The 23,441-nt window shown below is 45.0% G+C and overlaps 1 protein-coding gene across 2 annotated transcripts; it reads left to right on the forward strand.

Annotated features, from left to right (window-relative positions):
- The first annotated feature begins 110 nt into the window (after positions 1-110).
- Positions 111-21,727, forward strand: fig4a (FIG4 phosphoinositide 5-phosphatase a). Of its 2 annotated transcripts, none has more exons than XM_029140852.2 (24): positions 111-335; positions 438-553; positions 1,708-1,806; positions 2,668-2,791; positions 3,616-3,772; positions 3,994-4,044; positions 4,201-4,364; positions 4,512-4,640; positions 5,777-5,877; positions 6,152-6,314; positions 7,639-7,736; positions 9,507-9,640; positions 9,771-9,887; positions 10,872-10,917; positions 11,380-11,528; positions 11,624-11,790; positions 13,703-13,841; positions 14,543-14,601; positions 14,697-14,844; positions 15,070-15,153; positions 15,252-15,450; positions 18,019-18,107; positions 19,016-19,090; positions 21,183-21,727. In XM_029140852.2, exons 2-24 carry the CDS (start codon positions 491-493, stop codon positions 21,358-21,360), a joined length of 2,733 nt encoding a protein of 910 aa, XP_028996685.1. In that variant the 5' UTR covers positions 111-335; positions 438-490; the 3' UTR covers positions 21,361-21,727. The 2 variants fall into 2 exon arrangements, with proteins under 2 accessions (XP_028996685.1, XP_028996686.1); XM_029140853.2 differs by having other exon boundaries at positions 15,255-15,450.
- Positions 21,728-23,441: the final 1,714 nt, after the last annotated feature.

The raw sequence follows: 23,441 nt of genomic DNA on the forward strand, positions 1-23,441 counted from the left end.
TAATAAAGGATTGTAAAAAGCAAAAAGTACTAAAGTTGTTTTTTTTTTTTTTTAATTTACTAATCGCATTCTCTCTTTTGGCCTCTGCGCCGCGCCGTATCAGCTGACCCGTCTTCTGCTCAAGTTATCATGACTGTCACCTGACTAAAACAAGTTCATGTTACATGTTATTTGATGCTAGCCGGTGAATCTTGAACAGGGTAAAAGTCACAGTTAATGTATTAAAATCGCCAAAAAGAGTTGAAACTGCAAGAAATGACGCACGTTATAGCTACAGAGAATGATTTGTCGTTATTGCAGCTAGCTAGCTAGGTAGCTAGCTAGCTACATTAATGGTGAGTATCATGAGCTTGCAATGCACCTTTATCTCAACTAATATCTACCTTGTCTATATCGAGTTTCATGATATTATTTGGCGGATTTGTCTTTTATTGCAGCTCTTCTGTTGAGTTCCTTCGGCTGTGAATATTTTGGAAATACTGGAATTGAAATGCCTCGGGCAGCGTCTATCATCAGTGGAATCCAGCGGATGGTTCTGTATGAAACCAGAGCTGTAAGTCTGACGTGCTCTTTCTGCTGCTATTATCATTCCCTCAACATAACTTTGTCGCTTATAAACGTTCTGTTGTAGAGTTTGCATGTTCTCCTTGTGTCGTTGTCGGTCTCTCTCTGTGTGCTCAAGCTTCCACAGTCCAAAGACACGCAGTTAGCCTAATTGGAGCCTTAATTGTCTGTAGGTGTTAGTGTGAATGCTTTGCCTGTCGTCCACCTGTCCAGCGTGTTTCCTATCACCCTCTCAACCCTTAAGACGATAAGCAGTTCAGATAATGGATGGTCAGCAAACGCTAGATGGCAGCAAAAGAGTGTTTTTGGCTGATATCCACTGTATTTTCCATTTCCAATTGCAGTCTTTTTCTAATTAAACCCTGGCTGTACCGTATTATTGTCACCTAATAGGATGGTACATACCACTGCCACAATGTTAAATTCCCCAGTGGTTTTAATGTTGTGACTGACAGCAGTCAGGACGTTCATTGCAGCTTTCTATATAGACACACATGCCCATGTTAAAAAGAATCATGTAAAGCAAATTGTGTTTAATGTGTCTTTGTACTGTAACCATCTGATGTGAATGTATATGTGTAGTCTGTGTGTTATACTGACCAGTGGATACAGAGCTCAGTGGGATACTGAATGGAACAGTACAATATGGATGTTATTGTTTCAGACTGTGCTGATAAAAGGTGTTGCGTTTTACGCTTTTTTAGCCATCTTCACTCACAAGGCAAGTTTTTGCGACAAATAGAATGTCAAGCATGTCTTCTCCTCATGCGTATTATGAAATTTAGGCGCCAGGTTTCCCAAATCAAGTGTATAGTATATTCTTCTATTATTCTTGGATTACACATGTGTGATTCCGGTCTTGTGATACATTAATTTCTGGGGGAACAAAGGTGTGAAGAAAGTGTGACTCTAACACACTGACTGTCCTCTCGTGGTAACAGAACGTCTGTGTTTGTTGAATTTTGAAGTCGGGTTTCCTCCAGGACACATTATCCTCCTCCTCTCTCAAAGTGTGAGACCAGGTCCAAACTTAATGTCAGTAACAAGAAAGCTGCTTGTTTTGAGTGCGGACGAATTAATCACACATCTAATGTGACTGCCTGTCTTCAGAAAAATAATAAATAAATGTATATTTCTTTTCAGAGATATTTTTTGGTAGGGAACAATCAGGCAGAGACAAGGCACAGAGTCTTGAAGATTGACCGCACTGAACCCAAGGACCTGGTCATAATTGATGATAAGGTAAGAGCAAGAGCTTCCACCAGAGTTAGTACAGTGCACTTGTATACGCTTATGTAATACAGTACTTGAGGGGAAATTGTACAATCACTCAACTTATCCCAAGTGTATTGTGGTTGACAGCTCCTTTTCTCCTCCTCTGCTCATTACCAGGATCTATGAGCTGGGAGCTGATTTGTTTGTTCATGTTGAGGGTGATTATGATTATGATGCTTGTTATGTTTGTGAAACATCCATAACTAAATACCCATAACCCCACACTCTCTCTCCTGCACATGCTGTGTTATGCTGGGTCTCAGGAAGTGTTCATTTGATTGTAGTGTTGTATTCCACAGTACAGTATTCTCTAAACAGTGCGGTTGTGATCAAACCTTGAGCAGGATTTAGACAATGAACAGCCTGAATTTACACTTTCAGATCATACTTGTTAATGTTGGCAGATATGAATGTGAATGACAGATTTCTGAGACAGAATTTCCTAGAACAATGTATTTCCACACACAGATTCTTCATTACAGTAAGTGTACAGTAGAGTGCTGTTTGTTTTCTTAAATTCAAATTCAAATAATAAAAGTTGTTTATTCAATACAATGTTGCCACTAGACTGTGAACCTTACACAGAGGTTTGCCATTTGTCATTTTAGTATTTATGGTTCAAGTTTGGTTCATTTTTAAAAAGCTTTTCTAAAAAGCAAAAAGAAATTTAACCTGTGACTTTACAGTGTTGATGTTGGATAATATTTTGATAAGTGGAAGGCAGATAACGTCTAATGCTGTAAACTATAAATATAGGAATTGAATTATATTATTTAATAATTATATTATATTCTCTGTATAAACTCAATGTATGGGTTTGGTCAACAGCACGTGTACACTCAGCATGAGGTTCGGGACCTACTGGGCCGCCTGGACCTGGGCAACCGCACCAAAATTAGCCAAAAGGGGTCCTCAGGCCTGTCTAGAGCCGTCTCAGCCTATGGCATTGTGGGTGAGTACAGTTAATTACCAAGGTAGTTTCATGGCATAATTCAAACAGGTTCAAGCTGAGACCTGCTTCCATTTATTCAGTGATGTAATACTATATTTTTCAAGATTACATTTGGCAGCATTGTTGTTGCTGGGTGTCGGTCACAGTGACACAGACAGATTCTGACTTTTTGCATAGATAGGTTTCCTCCGTTGTTCTCTAAAGCCATTTTTGTTCACAAGCTGCTTCTTGTCAAAGTCACTGTTTTACGGGGAATAGGGTACATTGTCTCTTGAGAGCCCTTTTGCCTGGCACCACTCGTGCAGCACACGCCTGTCGTTATTTTAAATATATTTTTATTCACGGCCTTTTGGTCAACGTGACCTATCTCGGACAGGAAGCACGGCAGCGAATGGACGTAGGAATTAGTATTTTGGAAACCCATGACCTGTTCTAGTAAACACGTTTAAATAAATGGGTCCGCATTGAAGCATTGAAGTTTGTATTTAGGATAAGTTCATCGAGTCTGTAGATTGACATCACGCTTTATATCTGCCTGCTTTGTAGCTTCCTCTTTGAGCCTCATCATGTCACCTGTGAATAGTCTTAATGCACAAGCCTTCTGTTCATGTATTAAATAGCCTCTGTGGCGACATTAGAGTGCATAAATAATTCTAGTAAAACATGACACACGTCCACTTGGGATCCTTCTCATCAAATAGATTTTATTAGCCAGTGTGATTAGAAGGCAGAAGAACTCTTGACCTAATTAATTTCTTTGTGGAACTTGAGGTTGTGTCATGTATAAAATGTGTTTATTCTGAAACTACTACTCTTTTTAACAGGGTTTGTGCGTTTCCTTGAGGGATACTACATTGTGCTGATTACTAAACGCAGAAAGGTGGCGGACATCGGCGGTCGCGCCATCTACAAGATTGAAGACACAAGCATGATCTACATCCCCAATGATTCAGTGAGGGTGGCCCACCCTGATGAAGCGAGGTACCATTGTGTTCTTCCCCTTCTCACTCTTCTCCTCCTTCAACTCCTCCCACCTTTTATTATTTCTTGAAGCTGATATGTTGGAATTTTTAGGAGTAGGCTAAACCAAATTTTGGCTGAAATTCTGAAATAAAATTTCAGTGGTTTCAGGTTAAAAGGACCATAAAGTAAGCAGCTTTTAAATGTCCTGTAGCTCGGCTGACTCATAGTTCCTCTTACAGATATGTGCGGATCTTTCAGAACATGGACCTTTCCAGTAACTTCTACTTCAGGTAAGTTCAAATTCACAGAGCCTGGTACTATAATATAGCAAAGAATCATGATAAAGCTTTGAAGAATAGTTTTCTATGTTTTATATTTCTTTGACTTAAATTTAATGTGAGACTGGACAGGCCGTACTTAAATAACGCTGTCATGGTGCCCTGCAGCTACAGCTACGACCTGAGCCACTCGCTGCAGTACAACCTGACTTTACTGCAGAGGCCTTATGACCCGTGGTTGTCAGAAGCTCCCTCCACTGAGGAGGAGGTGCACCCGCAGAGCAAGCAGGACAGCTTCGACATCTTTGAAGATGAGGGTGTGCCTACGCAGGGTCAGTGGATTTGAATGAAACTGAACTGGTGCTAACCATGAGAGTGTCGCCCTGAATCATCCTTTCTTTTCCATTTGTTAGTTGTCTGACTAATAATTTGAACTGATCTGTGTGTGTAGTGATCCATGGGTTTGTTTTCCACCACAGTGGTTTATGGCGTCCAGAACGAGCCGTACTACAAGTACGTGTGGAACGGCAAGCTGCTGGAGCGAGTCAAGGACATCGTGCACCCTGACTGGCTCATGTATATAATCCATGGCTTTTGCGGCCAGTCGAGTATCCTTTAAGCAGTCGAGTCATCTGGTAAAGTTGAGGTCTAGTTGAAGACACAGCTGTAACCTCTCTGAATGTCACCCTTTGTTAACATCCCCTCTTATCTCTCTGCATCACTTACTAAACTGCATCCAGGACGTGGATTACACTCGGGACTCGCCACCAAACTGCAGATGCAATTTGTTTTTAGGGCTTTAGCAAAGCAAGTCTGATGGCAATTAATCAGTGGTTATCAGGTATGTAAACACTGTCGCTTGCGTAATCACTCCATCTGTTATCTGCAGCGGAAAAGTGGCAAAATTGTGCATATTTAATCAGATGAAGGGACTCTGTTTGGTGCATTAATACACGTGTAGCCTTCGTCTTCCTTTCATAGAGTTGCCTTTGATTTGCACTAAACATAATCTGCATTGCAGGGATTTGAACTAGACACGACGTTATTCATTTTTAGCAGTATTGATGCATAGGTTGCTGCTGCAGAGGAGCTTTGGGCTCAGTGGAGCTGAATAAACACTGTGATTTATTATGGTGAAAGTCTGCCTTAGGATACCTCTAAGAGAGATTTCAATCAATATCCCACCAAGTTTATTTTACTTAAACCACGCTAAGCTACATTTAATTAGTTGGCCCCATACTTAATGAATTAATATTCTAAAATTATTTTAGTTTTTACCTAATGCATGTTGCATAACAAATCACAGCAGGTAGATAAGGTGAACGCTACACCTTTCATTTCTTATCAGACTGCCTGCTGCCACAGAGACTGTGTCTGCATGTGCTGTGTGTGTGTGTGCGCGCACGCATGTGTGTGTGTTTGCATGCGTGTGTGTGCACACGCTTCCCATTGACACAATTGCTGAAAAGCGCTCGTCCTTCAGTGCTGTTTTTTCTGTGACTATGAGGGGCCCAGTGTTGAAGAACAGGGGGATAAATATTAAACTTTGTGACCAAATGCTTAAGCAAAGCAGCATTTCATGTTTTGTAACAATTTGTAGGAAGGTGATGGGAAACATACGATAAGTGATGTTGAACGATGCACCAGTAGCTGGTTAGTTTAATAATATTAGAGGTTGAAAACAGTGGGGTGTTTGTCTAGACTGTGAATTCTGTAAGTTTCCTCCTTGACCTGCCGACTGCAGAGCTCCTCATCTACGGCCGACCCGTTCACATCACCCTCATTGCCAGGCGCTCCAGCAAATTTGCCGGAACCCGCTTCCTTAAAAGAGGAGCCAACTGTGAGGTACAGTGTCACCGAGGCAACAGGGAAGGATATCTAGTAAAGGCAGGGCTGAGGGCTGGAGTGATGCCTGAGATCTGAGATGAATCAGGAAGATCACGGGGGGTTAATTTGACCCACTGCATCTTTGTGTGTGTGTGTCTCTGTGTGTGTGTCTGTGTGTGTGTGTACAGTACAGTAAGTGATTGGACTCAAATTAGGAGCAGGTTTATTTATTATTTTTGGTATTTATTTATAACTTAATGGTGAGTTCTTCAAGCTTGCTTCTCTTTTCCAGGGGGATGTGGCCAATGAGGTGGAGACCGAGCAGATCGTCCACGACGCCTCCGTCACGTCTTTCACAGCCGGGAGTTACTCCTCGTACGTCCAAGTGCGAGGTTCCGTCCCACTGTACTGGTCACAGGACATTTCCACCATGATGCCAAAGCCCCCCATACGACGTAGGGCCACTCTTTTATGACTGTTTCTTCTTGTACATCAGCACCATCTTTTCTGTCCACGGCTCTAATATTTCACCTAGATAAGAAGATGACCTCTCAAAGCTTGGCTTTATAATCCAAACGAGAACGGACTAGGCTTTGATGTAAGATTCACAGTGCCCTGACACATGAGGACAGAACAAAATCATCTATTTGTGCTTCTATTTGTATTCATTCCAGCAGCTATCTGGGATTAGAAATAACCTTTTTAGGGACATCAGAGTTACATTATCCCGAAGCTCCTCTTCTTCTTAACCCCTGGCATGAAGATAGAAAAAAGTACAAAGGTAGTAGGTGAAGGCAGGACAGCCCCTTGTTGGATTCATTGCATCCATTCTTTCATTATGTTCATTGTTCGTGTGTGTGTGTGTGTGTGTGTGTGTGTGTGTGTGTGTGTGTGTGTGTGTGTGTGTGTGTGTGTGTGTGTGTGTGTGTGTGTGTGTGTGTGTGTGTGTGTGTGTGTGTGTGTGTGTGTGTGTGTGTGTGTGTGTGTGTGTGTGTGTGTGTGTGTGTGTGTGTGTGTGTGTGTGCGCGCACCCTGGACTCTGGTGCTTGCATGTGTACAATGGCAGTATTAAGTCATAATCTTCCCCCCCTCGTTTGCCCTTTAATTCATACTTGGATGACATTTACCAGAGAGTCGCTGAGTGTGTCCTTAAGATCTGTTTACCTCATCATCTAGCTTTGATGCTTTGATCCTTCAGTCCTCATCTGAGTCTTTGTGTTTGCACCATTTGAATTGTGAACGAGTGTGTGTTTTAAGCGATCGATGACTTGCCTTAGTGAGACGGCTGTTGACATACTTCCTCACCTGAAGCACACTGAACGTGTCTGACACGACATGTTCATATAGAGTATGTGTCTGCGGTACGTTTGTATGTAGTATGCAGACAGCTGGACAGGCTGATACTGTAGCACTATACTGTCTGCTGCTCAGACAGACGGTATCTGCCCTTCTCTCCACAAAGTCTTTGATTACTGTGAAACAGACATTACACAAAATCAACTCGTTCTATGAACTTGTTATATTTACCTGATCTTAATCTGGGCTACATTCAATGGCATCTATTGGATGAATGTAGGTCAGCATTAGTTCAGAATACATTCATCCATAACACACCACGGATCAGCTCAGGAGAGTGAAAACTCATTGTTACATGTGTACTGTACAACGCACCATGTTATATATGTTATCAGCCGTTATTCTTTGATCCAATCTCCTACGACTCAAGCTTGTGTTCGTATCGTTCGTATTTGACACTGAGTTTGCCTTTGACTTGTCCAGTGGACCAGGCGGACCCCTACGCCCATGTGGCTGCCCTGCACTTTGACCAGATGCTGCAGAGGTTTGGATCTCCCATCATCATCCTCAACTTGGTCAAGGTAACGCACAGGCACAAACGCTAGTTTCTTCATATTTGCACATGAGTGATTACATCTGTCTATGTCTTGTTACTCATGAAGTAAACTAGAGTCTGGTTTACAGCTTACCTATTTGATTATTTAGACTGTTGATTGTTGCTGTGGATTGTTCAAATAAATTATTCCCAGTCTGCACAATCATTCATCAGGCAGTTATCTAATAATGCCGAGGCTGTGTACTTGCCCTAGCACTTGATTTATATTGGGATTTAGCTGTTGCTTTTGAGAATAATCACATTAGATTTTGCAGGTGGTTCTGTGGGTGATTGCTAGTAGTTGAAATGTTAAAAATCCTCCCTTTGCCTTGAAAACACATGGCAACAATGAAAGGGGAAGCACAAAGGCACACATGGCTTTTACCACCTTCTGTCAAATAAACATTGGCAATAAGCCGTTTTTTTGCTCCCCACATCCATGTACGCGACACTTTCTCATGTTGTGATCTGAGCCGGCGCGCCGGTCCTGCCGTATGTATTTGCATACACACCCGTGGACACACTCGGGCACGCAGCCATACGCTCTGTGGCTCGGGTTTCACGCTCACGTTGTCACTCACAAGGGAGCCGTGAGGCGAGAGACCAATCATAGACCTCGGAGGTCCGCACAAGTCGCAGCCATGTGATGCCGGCGGGCCATGGGGAGTAAGGGAGGGGACCCCTGGTTAATGCACTACCCCCTCTCTCTCAGCCCAGTGAGACAGAGGGAAAAAAGATTTGGCAATTATCCATAAAACAGTCCATCTCGCGATTGTGGCGACTGGGGGTCGTGCTTCCTGGGACGGATGCATGCTTTCGTCATTGGTTTGGTGGGTGCGGGTGTGTATGTTAGGAGAGTAGCAGCGCACATGGCCACGCATGTGAGTCATTATTCCAACCAGCTAACTTAATTAGAGCCCATTTGTTCTGTGGGAGATATCTTTTATTTCAGCACAGCGAGTTTAATCGGGGCCGCGTCCAAAGATTTAAAAAAAAAAAAGAGAGAACTTTTTATAACAGGATCATTAGGAAAATGGCAGAAACTACACAACAGACCATCGCGAACCAAAAGTACGTAGTATAACTATGACAAAGGCATAAAACAAGTCACATCCGCGTTATTGTACTGTATATTAGAATAATTAGAGCTAATTTCCATCCATTATCATTAAAATGTCCACGGCTTGCCTTCGCCTGTATGAACATGTGACTGCGCATTCATTGATGGTTTGTGATGACACATTTGAACACCTACTGTACAGTTGAATCATGGCTATCACTGCGTTACTTTGGTGCTTCATACGTATCTGCCACCGCGACACGAGTGCCTTGGCTCATGTTCTGTTCTCTCAGGTTGCGCTGCTGGATGTGCACTGAGCTGCTAAATGATGCATCGGCGCTGATTAACACCCAGGGTGGTCGGTCGAAGGCCCAGCGAAGGGCGGAGGAGGACACAGAGTCAGTGACTGGCCAGTGTGGCTAAAAGTCACAAAGGAACTAAAGCTACCGACAGACCGGCCTTTCAAACTGTCTTTTGTCTGTGTCACGTTTTTAATCAAAGTGTGATATGCAAACACTTAAGTTGTCTGAATGCGCTGGTTAGTTCGCCTTGGAGGAGCAGACGTGAATCGATGCCTCCGAATCCAGTCATTCTGTCGCATCTGGCTCTTTTCAGCTATACATAAAACACACTTTGCTCTTAAACGGTAGAAGCTGAGTCACCCGATTCGTCACGTGTCGCGCGTCTCCGCTGCAGAAACGTGAAAAAAGGAAACACGAGAAGATTCTGAGCGAGGAGCTCTACCCGGCTGTGATCAACCTGAACCAGTTCCTCCCTCCAGACCACTGCATCGACTACATCGCGTGGGACATGGCCCGCTACACCAAGAGGTTGGGACAGTTCTGCCCGTCGTTCCTTTGACAGTTATTGAGCAAAGCCCTGTTGGTACCATAAACATATAATACTGTAGGTCAGTCATCTACATACTGTACAGTGTTCGGATTTCTCGTTTCCTTCCAGTAAGTTGTGCAACGTGCTCGACCGTCTGAGTATGATCGCAGAGAACGTGGTCAAAAGAACCGGTTTCTTTATCAATCGGCCCGAATTCTACTGCCACACGCTCAGACCAGACGACAGGTGAGTGAAAGACAGCGACTTCAACACATTTCCACACGTTCTTGTGGCCTAAACCTCATCCATGAAACCCACCACTGCCTAATATGTTCATATGAAACTTAAATACCTCTGGAAATGGTTTGCATATCTTTCCATACGTTTATCCAACTGCTTAATTTGGCTCCTCTCCAGATCGGAATTCATAATGGGAATTATTCCTGCCGTTGTGTCGTGGAGAGTTTTCCGCTAATGAGCTGAGTAGATTGCCGTCCGTGTACTCGGCGCATGGCTCTTCCACTGTCTGCACGTCTTAATCGCGTTCGCCCACCATTACCATTCTGTTACATAACCCCAGCGGCCAAGCCAAGGCGCGGATTTATTACCCCCGCGTTTGCATTAACCAGCGCTGGCTCACTTTCTTTGTAATGCACTCTCACTCCAAGCTCATGCTCACAGCTTTTATGTACTGCAGACGCGCTAATACCTTTTGGGGCACTCAGGTCCCCATCACATGCATAAGCGACTATGAATAATGATGATGTGAGGTTTGTCACATTTTCCACAGGTACGTACGTATTTAAACGCCGTGGCTCGTTGCTCTTGGTCAGTTCACCGAGTTTATGCCCCTGCTTTAAAACGCAGCGTTTAACAACTATTGAATTTTGTTTTCAGAGCGGCCGTGTCGAGTTCAGCGTGTGTTTTCTGTCTCTGTAGCTGCTGGTAGGAAAACATTTTAAAAAGAAAGTGTTGACTAGTAGGAAGTGTATTGAACGGAGGTAGAAGCCAAACTAATACTCCAGAGCCAGAAGCTTCTGTCTGTCTTTGGACTTTACAATCTAAAACCTGAAGCTTAACTTATGTCTATATCAGTGTTACCAATTCTAACAGCAGTTCTAAAACATCGCCTGCATTATATCTTTGAACAACTGCCATAATTCCACGTCTCACAATTCTAAGTATGCGGTGACTTAAACCCTCTCATTTAATTAGTATGTATTTTTTCAGGTGGGGGGATTTGGGTGGACACATCACAACCAGGGAGCGAGTCCAGGTATTCTGTAGATAAAACCCTTTTTTAAACTTGATGTGTTTACTTTTTTCTGTGCACAAAGATGAGATTAAAGTGTAAATAAAGTCCTCATCCTTGGCAAATGTTTCACTGCACTTGTACATGTAGGTCAATGAAACGTTTGAATAGAATGTTTATTTAGAAGTAGATACAGTATACATAGAACTGAAAGGTGCTTTGACATTAGGTGCGTAATGAGGTTTCTATGAGTTTTCCTGGAAACCTTGATTGTGTATTAATACAGTATTTTAATGACTTGCAGTGTAATACTGTAAAATCAATCTTCATACGCCTACATTACAGTTTGCCTTTGAAATACTTGTTTACATGGTTTGTGTCTCACCCCACACGTGAAGGTTTATACACAATCTATGACCGACTGTTAGCGATTCTATACCCGACTGAAGTGGTATCTGTTAGTTTCATAAGGCTTGATTGTTCTAGACTGGTGTGCTGAGAACCAACTGTGTGGACTGCCTGGACCGGACCAATACCGCCCAGTTCATGGTGGGAAAGTGTGCACTGGCCTATCAGCTGTATGCGTTGGGGCTGATTGACAAGCCCAAGCTGCAGTTTGACACTGACTGTGTGAGGTCAGGCTCCTGTGTGCTTTAATAATAAGCCACATGTAAGAACCCATGCATGAGCGTGAGATGTGCCTGTCTGACCGACGTGTCCTGTCCTGCAGGCTGTTTGAGGAGCTGTATGAGGATCACGGGGATACTCTGTCCTTGCAGTACGGCGGATCCCAGCTGGTCCACAGGGTCAAAACCTACCGGAAGATCGCCCCTTGGACTCAGCACTCCAAAGACATCATGCAGACACTGTCACGCTACTACAGCAACGCGTTCTCAGGTGTGTGTGTGTGTGTGTGTGTGTGTGTGTGTGTGTGTGTGTGTGTGTGTGTGTGTGTGTGTGTGTGTGTAAAAATGAATGAACTCACAGTTGTCGGCACATCATGAGAGGCCATATGTTGCATATCAGTCATAAAGTTAATGGCTACAGCTGGAGAGGTCAAACTAGCAACTAATCAGTGCTGGCTTTGCCTTCATAACTGCAGCAGTTCATTTGGTTTTGTCTTGACTTTGACGACGGAATCTGTGATCAAATGCAAAACACAGCACATCATACACTCTGGTCTCATTGCAGTGCATCACACTAAATCATACAGTACAACAAGGCCAATAATAGCTACAAAATATGTACATGGCCCGTCGTCGCTACTTGACTGCTGCTTTGAAGCACTGTCAATGACATTTGCACGGTTATGATTTTATTGTCAACTGCTGCAACAGGATATTTTGAGGACATTTGATTTCCGATATTATCGCCTGGAGAAAGTTTTATATGAGCTAAAGTAATGTTTATACAGTTCTTCTTAATTGCAAACAGGATCTAATTGTGAATCTGTGTTTAATAAAGCGGCTTTGCCTGCAATTCACTTTTCTAATCAATCTTAATTAGCCCCTAGTTTGTAGAGTAATACCTGTATGATGTGTTTGTGTAAATGTACATGGGTGTAGTAGTGTGGGGGAAACAGTACATTAGTGGGTGTTGTGTATCTAATGGTGACAGTGCCAGACCAAGAGAGATGGTGCAAATGAACTCACGAGTGACAGAGCTGTGCTACTTGACCTACAAAAACACACTGTGGCTTTTTAATCATTGCTTGAAATCATTGGTTCGTCAAGAGCAGAACCAGGGAGGGAGTCTATCAGATTATTTGTTCAGACTGAAATGTCAAGAGAGAAAAGGCTCACTCACAATAATACCTCTGCCTGCTCTGAGCTCTAATGAAGTGACAGTGACCAGAGCATCAACCAAAAACATTGTAGAAACGCAACATAATGCGTTTCTGCCCTTTTACCCATTAATTCTCATTATGCAAATTGTAGATGATTCAGGAGTCTGTTAATGTGTTACCTAATTATTAACAACAAGGTCATTAGAGAGCCAGCGATGACAACAAAATACTATTTTTATTATTAGTCGTCTTCTTGCTCAGTGCAGTCTGCAGGTGTTACCTTGAGCAGCCCTGCCTATGTTACTGGAATTGGTTTCATAAAAACATTTGACAATTTCAGTAAATTATGGAGGTTTGCAATGAGGGCAACATATAATTTTTTTCATATATAAGCAAATTTGGTTTGCTTATAGAAACAGTGTGACTGTACAGTAGGAGGGATGCTGTCACTCACTGAACCAGTTTAAACACACTCGGCTACAAACTTTACTGTCAGAGGTTGGATTTGACTCTTTTCGATGCCTCTCCTCCCATTTGCTGCCTCTGGAGTGGGTCGGTGTGAACTTCAATGACTGTGATGAGACGAGTGAAAAGGCAGGAAAAGCTGTTGACTGGTTCTCCCCCGAGTGCTTTTCAGTCATAATACCTTCTTTTTGTCGGATTGGGCTTTTTGTCGATGACATCCGTTGCGCGCGTGAATTGTGCTGGAAGATCGCACTGTCGCTATCTGCCGAATGAACCCCGGGGTGAAAATTACCCAGAGAAAAGGCTCGGTTGCGGGCGTTAATAGAACCCCAGTCGAGTCCCTGCAGTAATTATCCGACGTGACTGGTGGAGCCACATGCACGTGGCTTCCCACTTAGCAGAGGGATTAAAAGGGCCCAACCTGGGCAGCGTGCGGGGACACGTGCCGCGTGCTGAACACACAGGCCCTCGCAGATTACGCGGCCACCGCAGCCAAACGCTTCCTGCTCACGGTTCTCACTGTTGAATTAACGGCCGCGTCGGTCCTCTCTCCTCCAGACGCCGACCGACAGGACGCCATCAATCTGTTCCTCCAGGTCTACGAGCCGTCGGAATCCAAGCCGCACCTGTGGGAGCTGCCCACTGACTTCTACCTGCATCAGAGGAGCACCATGGCCCTGCTCCAAGACAGACGCAGGTGCACGCGCCCACACGTTCACTGTGCGACTATGCACGAGCCCACAGACGGTGCGGTTGATTCTGGGGTTATTTGTGGCTGTGCTGCTGTTGAGCCTCCCCTCTATTAATGCAGTACCTGTTTTACTGCAGCTGTGGCTCCGAGGTCAGACGGTAATTTGTGTAATTGGTGTTTGTCATTTGTCGGTTGATGCTCGCGAGTTTCATTTTTAGTCGGAAAATCATGCTTCGCCCGACAAATCCCGCATTGTGCGTTTGTGTCACTTGACACGATTCCTGGCAGACGCTTGTTTTGTGTCGCTTTGTTTGTGTGTGTGCGCGCTACTATGCACTGCGCGCGTTATTTGTACTACTTACGTAAACGTCAACCCAGTTTCTGCCACAGGCCAACTAGTTTATGCAGCCACAATAGACCGAGGGAGTTCAGCCATTATTCCAAGAAATTAACATGGCTGAAAGTGAATTGAATTTAGGAGCCACACACTGAGCTTTTGCGCTCAAACTCGCCTAAGCAGCACATCACACACTAAAGAAGAATCAGTGCATTCACTCAAATTGGTCATATTGAATAAAAGGGGGATGTTGTGCAGTAGGTGGTCTAGCAAAGCAAATTGTCATATCTAGGTTATGTGAAGTCCCAGATGAGGTGGTGCAGACTGTTACTAGAAGCTGTTGGTACATTTGTGTCTCGTCTGTCTTCAGCTACACGTTGTGGTGGTCAGAGGGAATCCTGTCCTCGCTCCCCGTGGCCTATGATGAAGGTATCTCTTCTGTGGTCAACATTTTACATTTTGATATAGTGACGAACTCCCCAGAATCTTCACGCCCGTCCCGCTCTGTTCTCGTGCGGATGCAGTTTCTTGCGAGGACAACATGAAGAAGATCAAAGTGAAGCGAGTCAACCAGTTCGATGAAAGTATCGACGTCTACACGGAGTTCTTCAAACCTTACGAGCTGACCTCCTTCGATGACAAGTTCTGCATCAGCATGACCAACTCTGCAAGGTGGACACACACACACACACACACACACACGTAAACACTTGAAACACGATGTCCAGCAGCTAAAGATGCTGTTGAGTAACACATAAAAACCATGGTTTGTAATATACAATATTAGTTGTCCCAGATTCATTCGATGGAAACCACTCGCACAAAACATTCATTAGGTTTTATTGGCGAATGCAGGATGGCGACTAATGGGTTTCCTTGTATTTCATGTTCATAAAGGGAATTTATGCCCAAGACAGTTGGAGTGGATCCAAGCCCATTCACCGTTCGCAAGCCAGAGGAAACAGGGAAATCAGTTCTGAGGTGAGTCAATATACATGTACACACTCACCCAGATTAGTTTTTTTGCTTATTAAAGGTGTCGGTCGTTAATCCGAGTTCATGCGTGTGGTCGTTGGCAGCAGCAAGAGCAGCAAGGAGGAGACGCTGCTCCAGAGGAAGACTGCGGCCAGCGCCCCCCCTCCCCCGAGCGAGGAGGCCATCTCCAGCACGTCGGAGGACGACTCGGAGGACGACCGCGACGACGACGGCTCCGTCTCCCAGCGCTCCACCCCCGTCAAGCTGCTGACCGAGCCTGGGGAGAGCGGTCGCACGCAGGAGGTATGAAGAGGCGATGGCACCAGTCCAAACACATCTGTAGGCAATAATGGGAGGCACTGAAATCACATTGAAAACAGGGAAGGAGCTATTAAAATGACAGGTAAATCAAAATTTGGATCATTTGGAGCTTCATTGTTTTCATGTTGTGAAAAAGCTCCAACTTATTAAATGAGATGCTCCAGTGATTCAGCGGTTTTTAATCTCCCACAGACCTAAGGGAAATGTTCCGTCAGTTCAAACGGAGTTTAAACCACCCACTTGTATTTTGGGCCTGAAAAGCATTTTGGTTTCCCAATCCAGTCCCCCCTGATTATAATTTTATGTATTTTCCAATTCCCCCGGCCTCTCGCAGAAAATTAGCTCTATTTCTGTTTACGTCAGTCAGAGGACGAGACATCGGCCTTCGTGACTGGGGTTTCCAGAAGGGTTTAGTTTAGGATGATGATGATGGTGGTGGTTTCGTTATTAGTTAAATTCTCAAGTCGTGCTGCTGTGTCAATAAGTGAAGTGTGCGTGGGTTCCCAGCATCTGATGATCCAAATACCCGGCTGTACTGTCTCAGATCACAGTATATGAACCCTTTTACAGTAAATGTACAGTGTTTTCTGCAGTACTACAGCGGTGTCGCCATGGTTACGGGCGTTATTTACAGCCTTTAGGCTAATTATGACACAAACAGGAGTGGGGTGTCTCCTCCTGCCGATACTTTGTGTCCTACTTTTCTCTCATCTCCAGTTCTGTCTTAGTCATTTTCAAAAATCTCGGTGTTTGCTGCCACATTCCTACTGTGTTTTCTTGGCACGTCTTTACACGCGGCGAAGCGGTGAAAGGCATCGTCTTCAAGTGCGTCACTGTAAAGCACCCAGTGATTCTGGAGTAGTCGAAGCCTTTGTGCAACAGATGGCATCGGCTCTTCGCCCGGCGAGGTCCCGGTGCCGTGGCTCCACTTTAAGCCCTTTTTAATGTTGCTTCTTTTTTCTGGACGCGTGTTTATGAACTTTTCAATATGGAATTTTTCTGCAGCTCTTTCTCAGCCAGACAGACTCTGTCAGACTCTGCATCAAAGGGCCTTTTCTCATCATCTCACCCTGTTTTACCTGCTAAAGCTTCACACTCTGCATTCATCACATCGACGGATGATGAAGACGGTGAATTAACTTTTCCTACGTCGTGTCAAACGTATAATTAGCGGAGCCATTCCCACACTATCATTTCTCAAAAAAATTCATTTGACTCTATGTAAACTGGGCAGAGATTCTGGATTTCCAGCGCTCCAATCCTGAGCAGCTGGAGGCGGAGGCATTCCTCCGTTCCATCCATCCCCTTCCCCTCCTGATTTATGACGCGCCCTCCGTCGGGTTTCTTCGCCGCGTCTTCTCGGAGCCCTGAGTAATGAGCGGCCCATGAATATTTCGAGGGCGACTGGAAGCTCACGTGTCGGGAGCGCACGCTCCCTCTCACGCCGCTTGTGCTGCCGCCTGTCCGCGAGAACTGATTGCCAGGGTGCCGGCACAACACAAACCCGCTGAAATATTTAAACATCGGATCATTACGGCTTTTTTCCATGTAATTACACATGTTCATTTCATATTCCGCCTCACTTTGCGCGTACGTGCGCCCGCATGAACATGGATGGATTTTCAGCCTGTGTGGGTGGACGCGCGCGACCGGTGTGTGTCTGCGGACGTTCGTGTCCCCGTGTGATCGCGCACTTTGTGTGTTCACAGCTGCTGTTTGTTGGACGTGATCCTAGAACTCCCTCATTTGTTCTCCCCCGGTCCAACGCGCAGATCAATAGAAAGACAGCGACGGCCGAATGCATTATGTTGAGCATGAGAGGTGAGGATAGCGGTGACACAGCAGGCGTCTGTACAAGATTTTTAAAAGGCAGGTGAAAGTTGGCAGAAGAATCTTCGTAATTGCTTCATAAATTGTTCTTAACATGTCTGATCTGTGCCAAGAAGCCACTCGCATCTGATGAGACAGCGTTCTTCTCGCAGCGGCGTGGGCTCCTCACGCGCCCACAGACACGAGGAAGGTGACATAATGTCAGTCCCAACTGTTGACTGGGAGCGATCGAGGCGAGCGGCCACGGACGCAGCCCGCGAGCACGTTTCCACGGCGCCGCCGCGCTCTCGTTCTTCGCCCGTGGGAGTGCGATGAGCCTCCTTCTGTTTTTGCCCACTGTCTGCTTCAGGGCCTTTGTGCTCACCTCTGTTGTACTGGGCTGTTGTTGACCTTGCAAATAATGGGAAAACGATCAACAACGAAAACATATTAAGGGTAAAAATGGTAAACGTGCTCCCGCTTGGTTGGAATCTTAATGGAACTTTATAAAAAGAAATAGTGCAGTCTGTTAATGTGACTTTTGGTCAAAAAGAGAAAAAGAGGTTGTAATAAAGTTTATATATAAAATATTTTAAGATGGTGCATTATTGAATGTGTTATAATGGTTTCATATACATAATTAATTATTATATTATTTGCATCATTCTTCACCGCAGATTCTATTTTTTCTTTAATTTTGCATAAGGGATTTTTAGTTTTTATGTTTTTTTTTGTCTTCAGGAGACTCAGCAGCAGCTGGTGAACAAGGACCTATATGGACTTAATCTGGCTAAATTTCCTTCTGAAACGGATCTGCTGATTTATGAAAGGTACTCGCGCACCCTCATCCTCCAGTATAGAAGCAGTCGGGCATGTTCTCGGTCATGTTCTGCAGTCACGTTGCAAACGGGAAGTGCTCCAGCCCTGTTTTCAAACCGCCTCTGCACGTTCAATTCATCCTGAGGAAAATGTTTTCCTCTTCATCATTATTGACACTCCACCCAATGAGGCGTTGAGGCCGAGGAACAAGCAGCGTCCCCCATTTGTCCATCTTTCTTTTACTTACTCCGTGAGGTTCATGTTCTGCTCCCAATCGCATTGACGACATCACATCCATCTACTACATATTAATAGACTGTGTGGTGTTTTTACTGTAAAATTTGTATAATTGACTTGTAAAGAAATGCACAGTTTCTGTCCAGCTTTGCTCTTTTCTTTTTGTTGAGCGTTGGCAGGTTCGAGGCATGATTGAAACCGGGTTCACATCCTCCCGTTGTAGTGGCGCATAATGAGAATGAAACGGCATCCATTACCGCAGCTCGAAGTTGGGACAGCTCCCAAGGATGTTGACTGTAGCCAGAGCGCCGCTAATCAATGCATTAATATTAAAAATCATAAGCAAGCGCCAGAAGGGAACTCTCTCCACCGCACGCTGTCTGTGTGCAAGAAAAACGATCCACAGGGAAATCTAAGGTTGTCCTGATGACGATGATGATGATGATGAGGATGATGGTGCTCTGAGCGTTAGAGACGGCACCAGACATGCTTGGCTCATGCGTGAGAGAGTCGAACCAGAGGTTTAAAGAGATTATTAACACTATTACCCAGTTAGCATGTGTTAATTAGTCCTCACGTGAGAACGATGGGAGGCGCAAGTGACCAACACGTGTCGCGTACGTGCTTGTTTTGCAGGAATGTTTTTCAGTCTGTGTGTGTGTGTGTGTGTGTGTTTCCTCAGGTTTGCACATCTGGGCGAGAACCAGCACAAAGTGGAGAGAACAGAACACATAACGCTGGCAAACATCATCTGCTTGTGAGTAAAACGTGTGACACATTAACCCGAACACAAACTCAGGAAAGAAAAAAAAAAAAAAAAAGAGTGCGGCCACACTTGCTAATCCTCACTCGCACAATGTTGAGTGTTGTGTCATCTTGTCAGGTTGTAGCTGTAATCCGCTCAACTTTTCCAGCAGCAGTGAGACAAGGGAAGAGCTAATGGTGCTGAGTGGTCTCTGGGGAGGTTTCTACCCATGCAGTAGCTCTGGTCCCTTTCACTCCTTCATCCCAGCCAGGTCAAACACCGCTGCCCACTGCAGCCTCGACCCAGCGGGTCCTAGAGTGTTTGTTTTTTTTCTTTCCCTGAGTCAGATTCACAATTCAGTTACACGTGGGATGGCAATGTGCAGCTACTGTATAGAGACACACAAGCAGCTTCCTGCTTTGTCTTGCTTTTCTTCTTTATTGCTTCTGCTCATGCACACAGACACTCGCAGACAGAGAGGAGTGACAAATTCACTGTCAGGATCCCTCATAATAGATGTCCTCTGAATTCAGTATTCTTGTTTTATTGTATTAATGCTGAGCTCGAAGAGCACGTGAAAGCCCTCATGCAAGGTTGAATATGATTTATATATATATATATATATATATACACACACACATAGTTTCAAGAGCTTAAGATTTCGCAAAATGTCACTATCACAGAGTAGGATCTATCCTCCCATGAATATGTGTACAACTTTACTCTTCAGCTCTCATTCTCACCTTGTTGATCTATTTCATACTTAACCAGAGGTAGACCAGCAGCCAACACATGATTAATTATACTTAAATACATACTGCAGGGCTGTCACGCCTGAAAGTGAACAGATGCACATTAATAACTGTTATCAGGCAGACAGTGATTCAGTGAAGATGCAAATTGGAGACTTGAAGGAGAGTGTGACAGATGTAATATGCTGCCTGTAGTGCGTTAAGAGGAAACACAACATCCCCCTGAAAACGTGACTTTCTAATTGTTTCTAATTTAGCACAGGCTGGAGTTATTACGAGTCACATTCAGATTTGTGTGCATGTGCGAGGAGAGGACCTGAACCTCAACTGAAACATCTGTTTGCAGCCTCCTCGCTCGCCTTCGTCCCGCCGGCCGCCTATGGGTCCGTCCCCCCGTTCAACCAACCCCCCTCCCTCTCGTGTTGGGACCACAAGGTTCAGCCGGTGTGGCCGCCGTTGTGCAACAGTGCTATTCTAAGACGCTGTTACGGCACCCCAAACGTGTGCTCCCCTCAGCCCCTCCCCGCCGCCTCCCTCTGGGCTCATCCATTTGGTGGATGAAGTGGAGGATACGAACGCCGTGGCAGATTGCTGTTGAGAGAAGCATTAGCGCGGTGATTTATGCGTCCCGTGCATTTGTGCGACTGTGACACTATAGCGTTCTCTGCAGCTCGCGTTACTTAGCATTTTGGCAGGCTGCGATGATTATCCGTCTGAGAGCTGAGCAGTCAACAAGCCGACCGGCAACACAAATATAGACAGGCCGCTTCATCCACTATGCGTTTTGCTGGAACATCGGAGCACTCACACGTCTATTCCAGGTATTATTCGCTCCCACGCGTCCGACGTGAACCCTTGATAGGAGGCTGTTGTATTGTCTCTCAGCGCCTATGGCCGCTCAAAAGGCTCAAAGGGGCAGAAGTGGGAGCCTAAAATGGGAGGAGCTTCCCTCACCTCTGACCTCTACTGTGGCTCTGATCACTGTGGACATGTGTTTGGTTCCCACCGGGCCTCAGCTGCTCCTGAAGCGGCTGCACCGATCGGGCGACCCGACGGGCGCGCACTCGATAATCTGCCCTGCAGATGACGAGCCATGCTCTACAGTCCCGCTTCTGAGAAACTATGAGTAATTCGGTGTCCGTCTCTGCCACCTTCGCGTTGGTTCCATTAACGGTCCTCTTAATCGCACGCTCACTGCAGCAGATAGGACATTTTCAGGTACATCATTCTAGTCCTTCGTGCCTTTTCATTTTTTTTTTTCCCAAGGTAAAAATAAACTTTTTTTTCCTCCCACCACGTGAGACGCCAACTCGCCGCCCCGTCCGTCACCTGTTCCTTGTCTTCCCCCGCAGAGAGCCGGTGTCCTGCTTCTCGGACGACAGCGTGTACGGCCTCTCCCCTCCGCAGGTGGACCGGGACAGCCGCGACGTGTTCGAGAGCCATGTGATGGCCGGACAGGGGCAGGTGAGGGCGCTGTGCCGGGACGACGTGCTGATGTACAGGGAATACGTCAAGAACAGGTACATGTGAGACACCTGGATCTCATGGGCCTCTGTTGCTCATATGCACGGACCCAGTCCCATCGATAACCCTCTGTTTGACGCCAGCAACAGTGTAACATGTTTTTTCTGATGTGTAACCTTGTAAAGACGCTTTTTATTTGTTTTGTCATTCTTTTTATATCTGTTTTAAGTTTGATTAGAGTTTAGCCATTTTAATAAATTTAATTTAATGAGACGCACATTTCAGACCTTCATCAACGATTCAACAAGTGGTTGGTCAAAACCTATGTCACATGAAATTTGTGATTCTGTTCTCTTCCTCTACTGCGTTTTGGAGATGTCAGAAGATATTTGTGTACTTTAGTTCACAATTAAAGCATTAATTATTATTCATCTCATTCTTGGCTCTTTGTCTTACATGTGAGCTCCGTTCATGTTTAATCTATGCTGACAATAACGTCTCTCTCCCTGTTTTTTTTTTCTCATCCACCCTGTTCCTCGCTTTGTGTATCAAACTTTTCCTTCTCCTTCTCATTTCTCTTATTATGCAGCTTTCACCCACAGGTGTCAAAAAATGTGAAATGCGATGAAGGCTGCCTTTCCTCTAACACACACACACTCAGGCAGCATACTGACTGAGCACTGGTCTCTACATCAGTGCCTCGTGAGCTGGAGGAGGAGGGGAGTAGAGGAGTGCTGCAGCATGTGATGTGATGGAGAGCGGCAGGGGAATTAAAGAAAAATCACCGTTTCTCGACTTAAATTCACATTAGGTGGAGAGGAGGAAATAAGATTAGTCCGTCTTCCACTGTCTATTTTCTAACCTTGTAGCATTTCCATTGTAACCAAAGGACTGAGTGCACTTACAGACACACTATGTATTTAGGTGGAGGGGGAGCCTCTCAGCAGCCTTGAAAGACTGGGTTTACTCTTCTGCATGTTATTCATGTTATTCCATGTGTGTGGATGGAAGTCAGGATGCTTTTTTCTCCAATAACTACACAAATGACATTCAAACGATGCAACTGGTGCTTTTAATTAAAACCCGCCTGATTTTTGCTTTTATGAGGCGCATTCGAAACAAAAATAAAACCTGCCCCCTCGCAACCAAAGTCACGGTGACATCTGCGCCACGGCGAGCGCACGGAGCGACTCAGACGTATTTATCAGGTTATGTGACCGTCCCTTTTGTGAACGCGCCGCTCATTTTGTTTGCCAGGAACAATACCGTGCGTGGAGCGTGTAAGTGTCCTTGACTAAATCCAGTGAAAGTGGGTCAGGTTTGCAAGTAAACGGAGGTGTTGCATTTTGACATTAACTGCGTCTGTCGTGTTTTGCTTCAGATTTCTCAGACACTTCCCATTTTCCACCCTCACCCCCCGCCGACGGACGTCTCCTCATCCCGTTCGATTCCTTCAATCATTTAAACCTTCATTTGTCTCATCTTCCCTTTTCATGTATAATTGCAGACACTCCATTTTTCTCCCCCAGTAAGTATCTTTCTAAGGAACTCGTCCCATTAGTGAGTGAGTCACTGAGCCTTTGTTTGTCCATGTGCACGTGAGAGCAGGCGTGCTCCTGGAGGCGAGCGTGCTGCTGTCGCTGTTTGCTGCCGTCGGGGCTGCAGACGATTAGGACGTGTTTCCAGAGGAGGAAGAAAAAAAAAGACCCTGTTGTTGTCCTGTTTTTACATTTTTATTAGCCGGTGTCTCATTACGGTGAATCCTCCCGACACGTGCAGCTTCAGATAAATATCTTCATCTCTGCTGAAGAGCGTCTATATTGGGTAAAAACGGTCACAGAACACAATCAAAATATATTTTAAAGTATATTATCTGTTTAGGCCTCGAGGACATGAGTCAGTGGGCACTTCATGTGACCGCTTAGCTTATGAATGAAAACAACCCCCTCTCCAGTCTGCAGTCCACTGACAAAAGGTGGCCAAACAGCGGTTGCCTGGAAACCAGTACTGGTTACCATAATGCAACACTGCTTTGAATCTTCTCCACTCCTGTTTGTGGCCCAAGATTTCACCCACTGTTAGACGACATCCTGGTATTTAGGTGTGCATGCATATGGTATTAGCTACTAGAGAGTGAGGACACACTA

The sequence above is a fragment of the Betta splendens genome, chromosome 24, assembly GCF_900634795.4.
Source record: "Betta splendens chromosome 24, fBetSpl5.4, whole genome shotgun sequence".
NCBI lineage: Eukaryota > Metazoa > Chordata > Actinopteri > Anabantiformes > Osphronemidae > Betta > Betta splendens.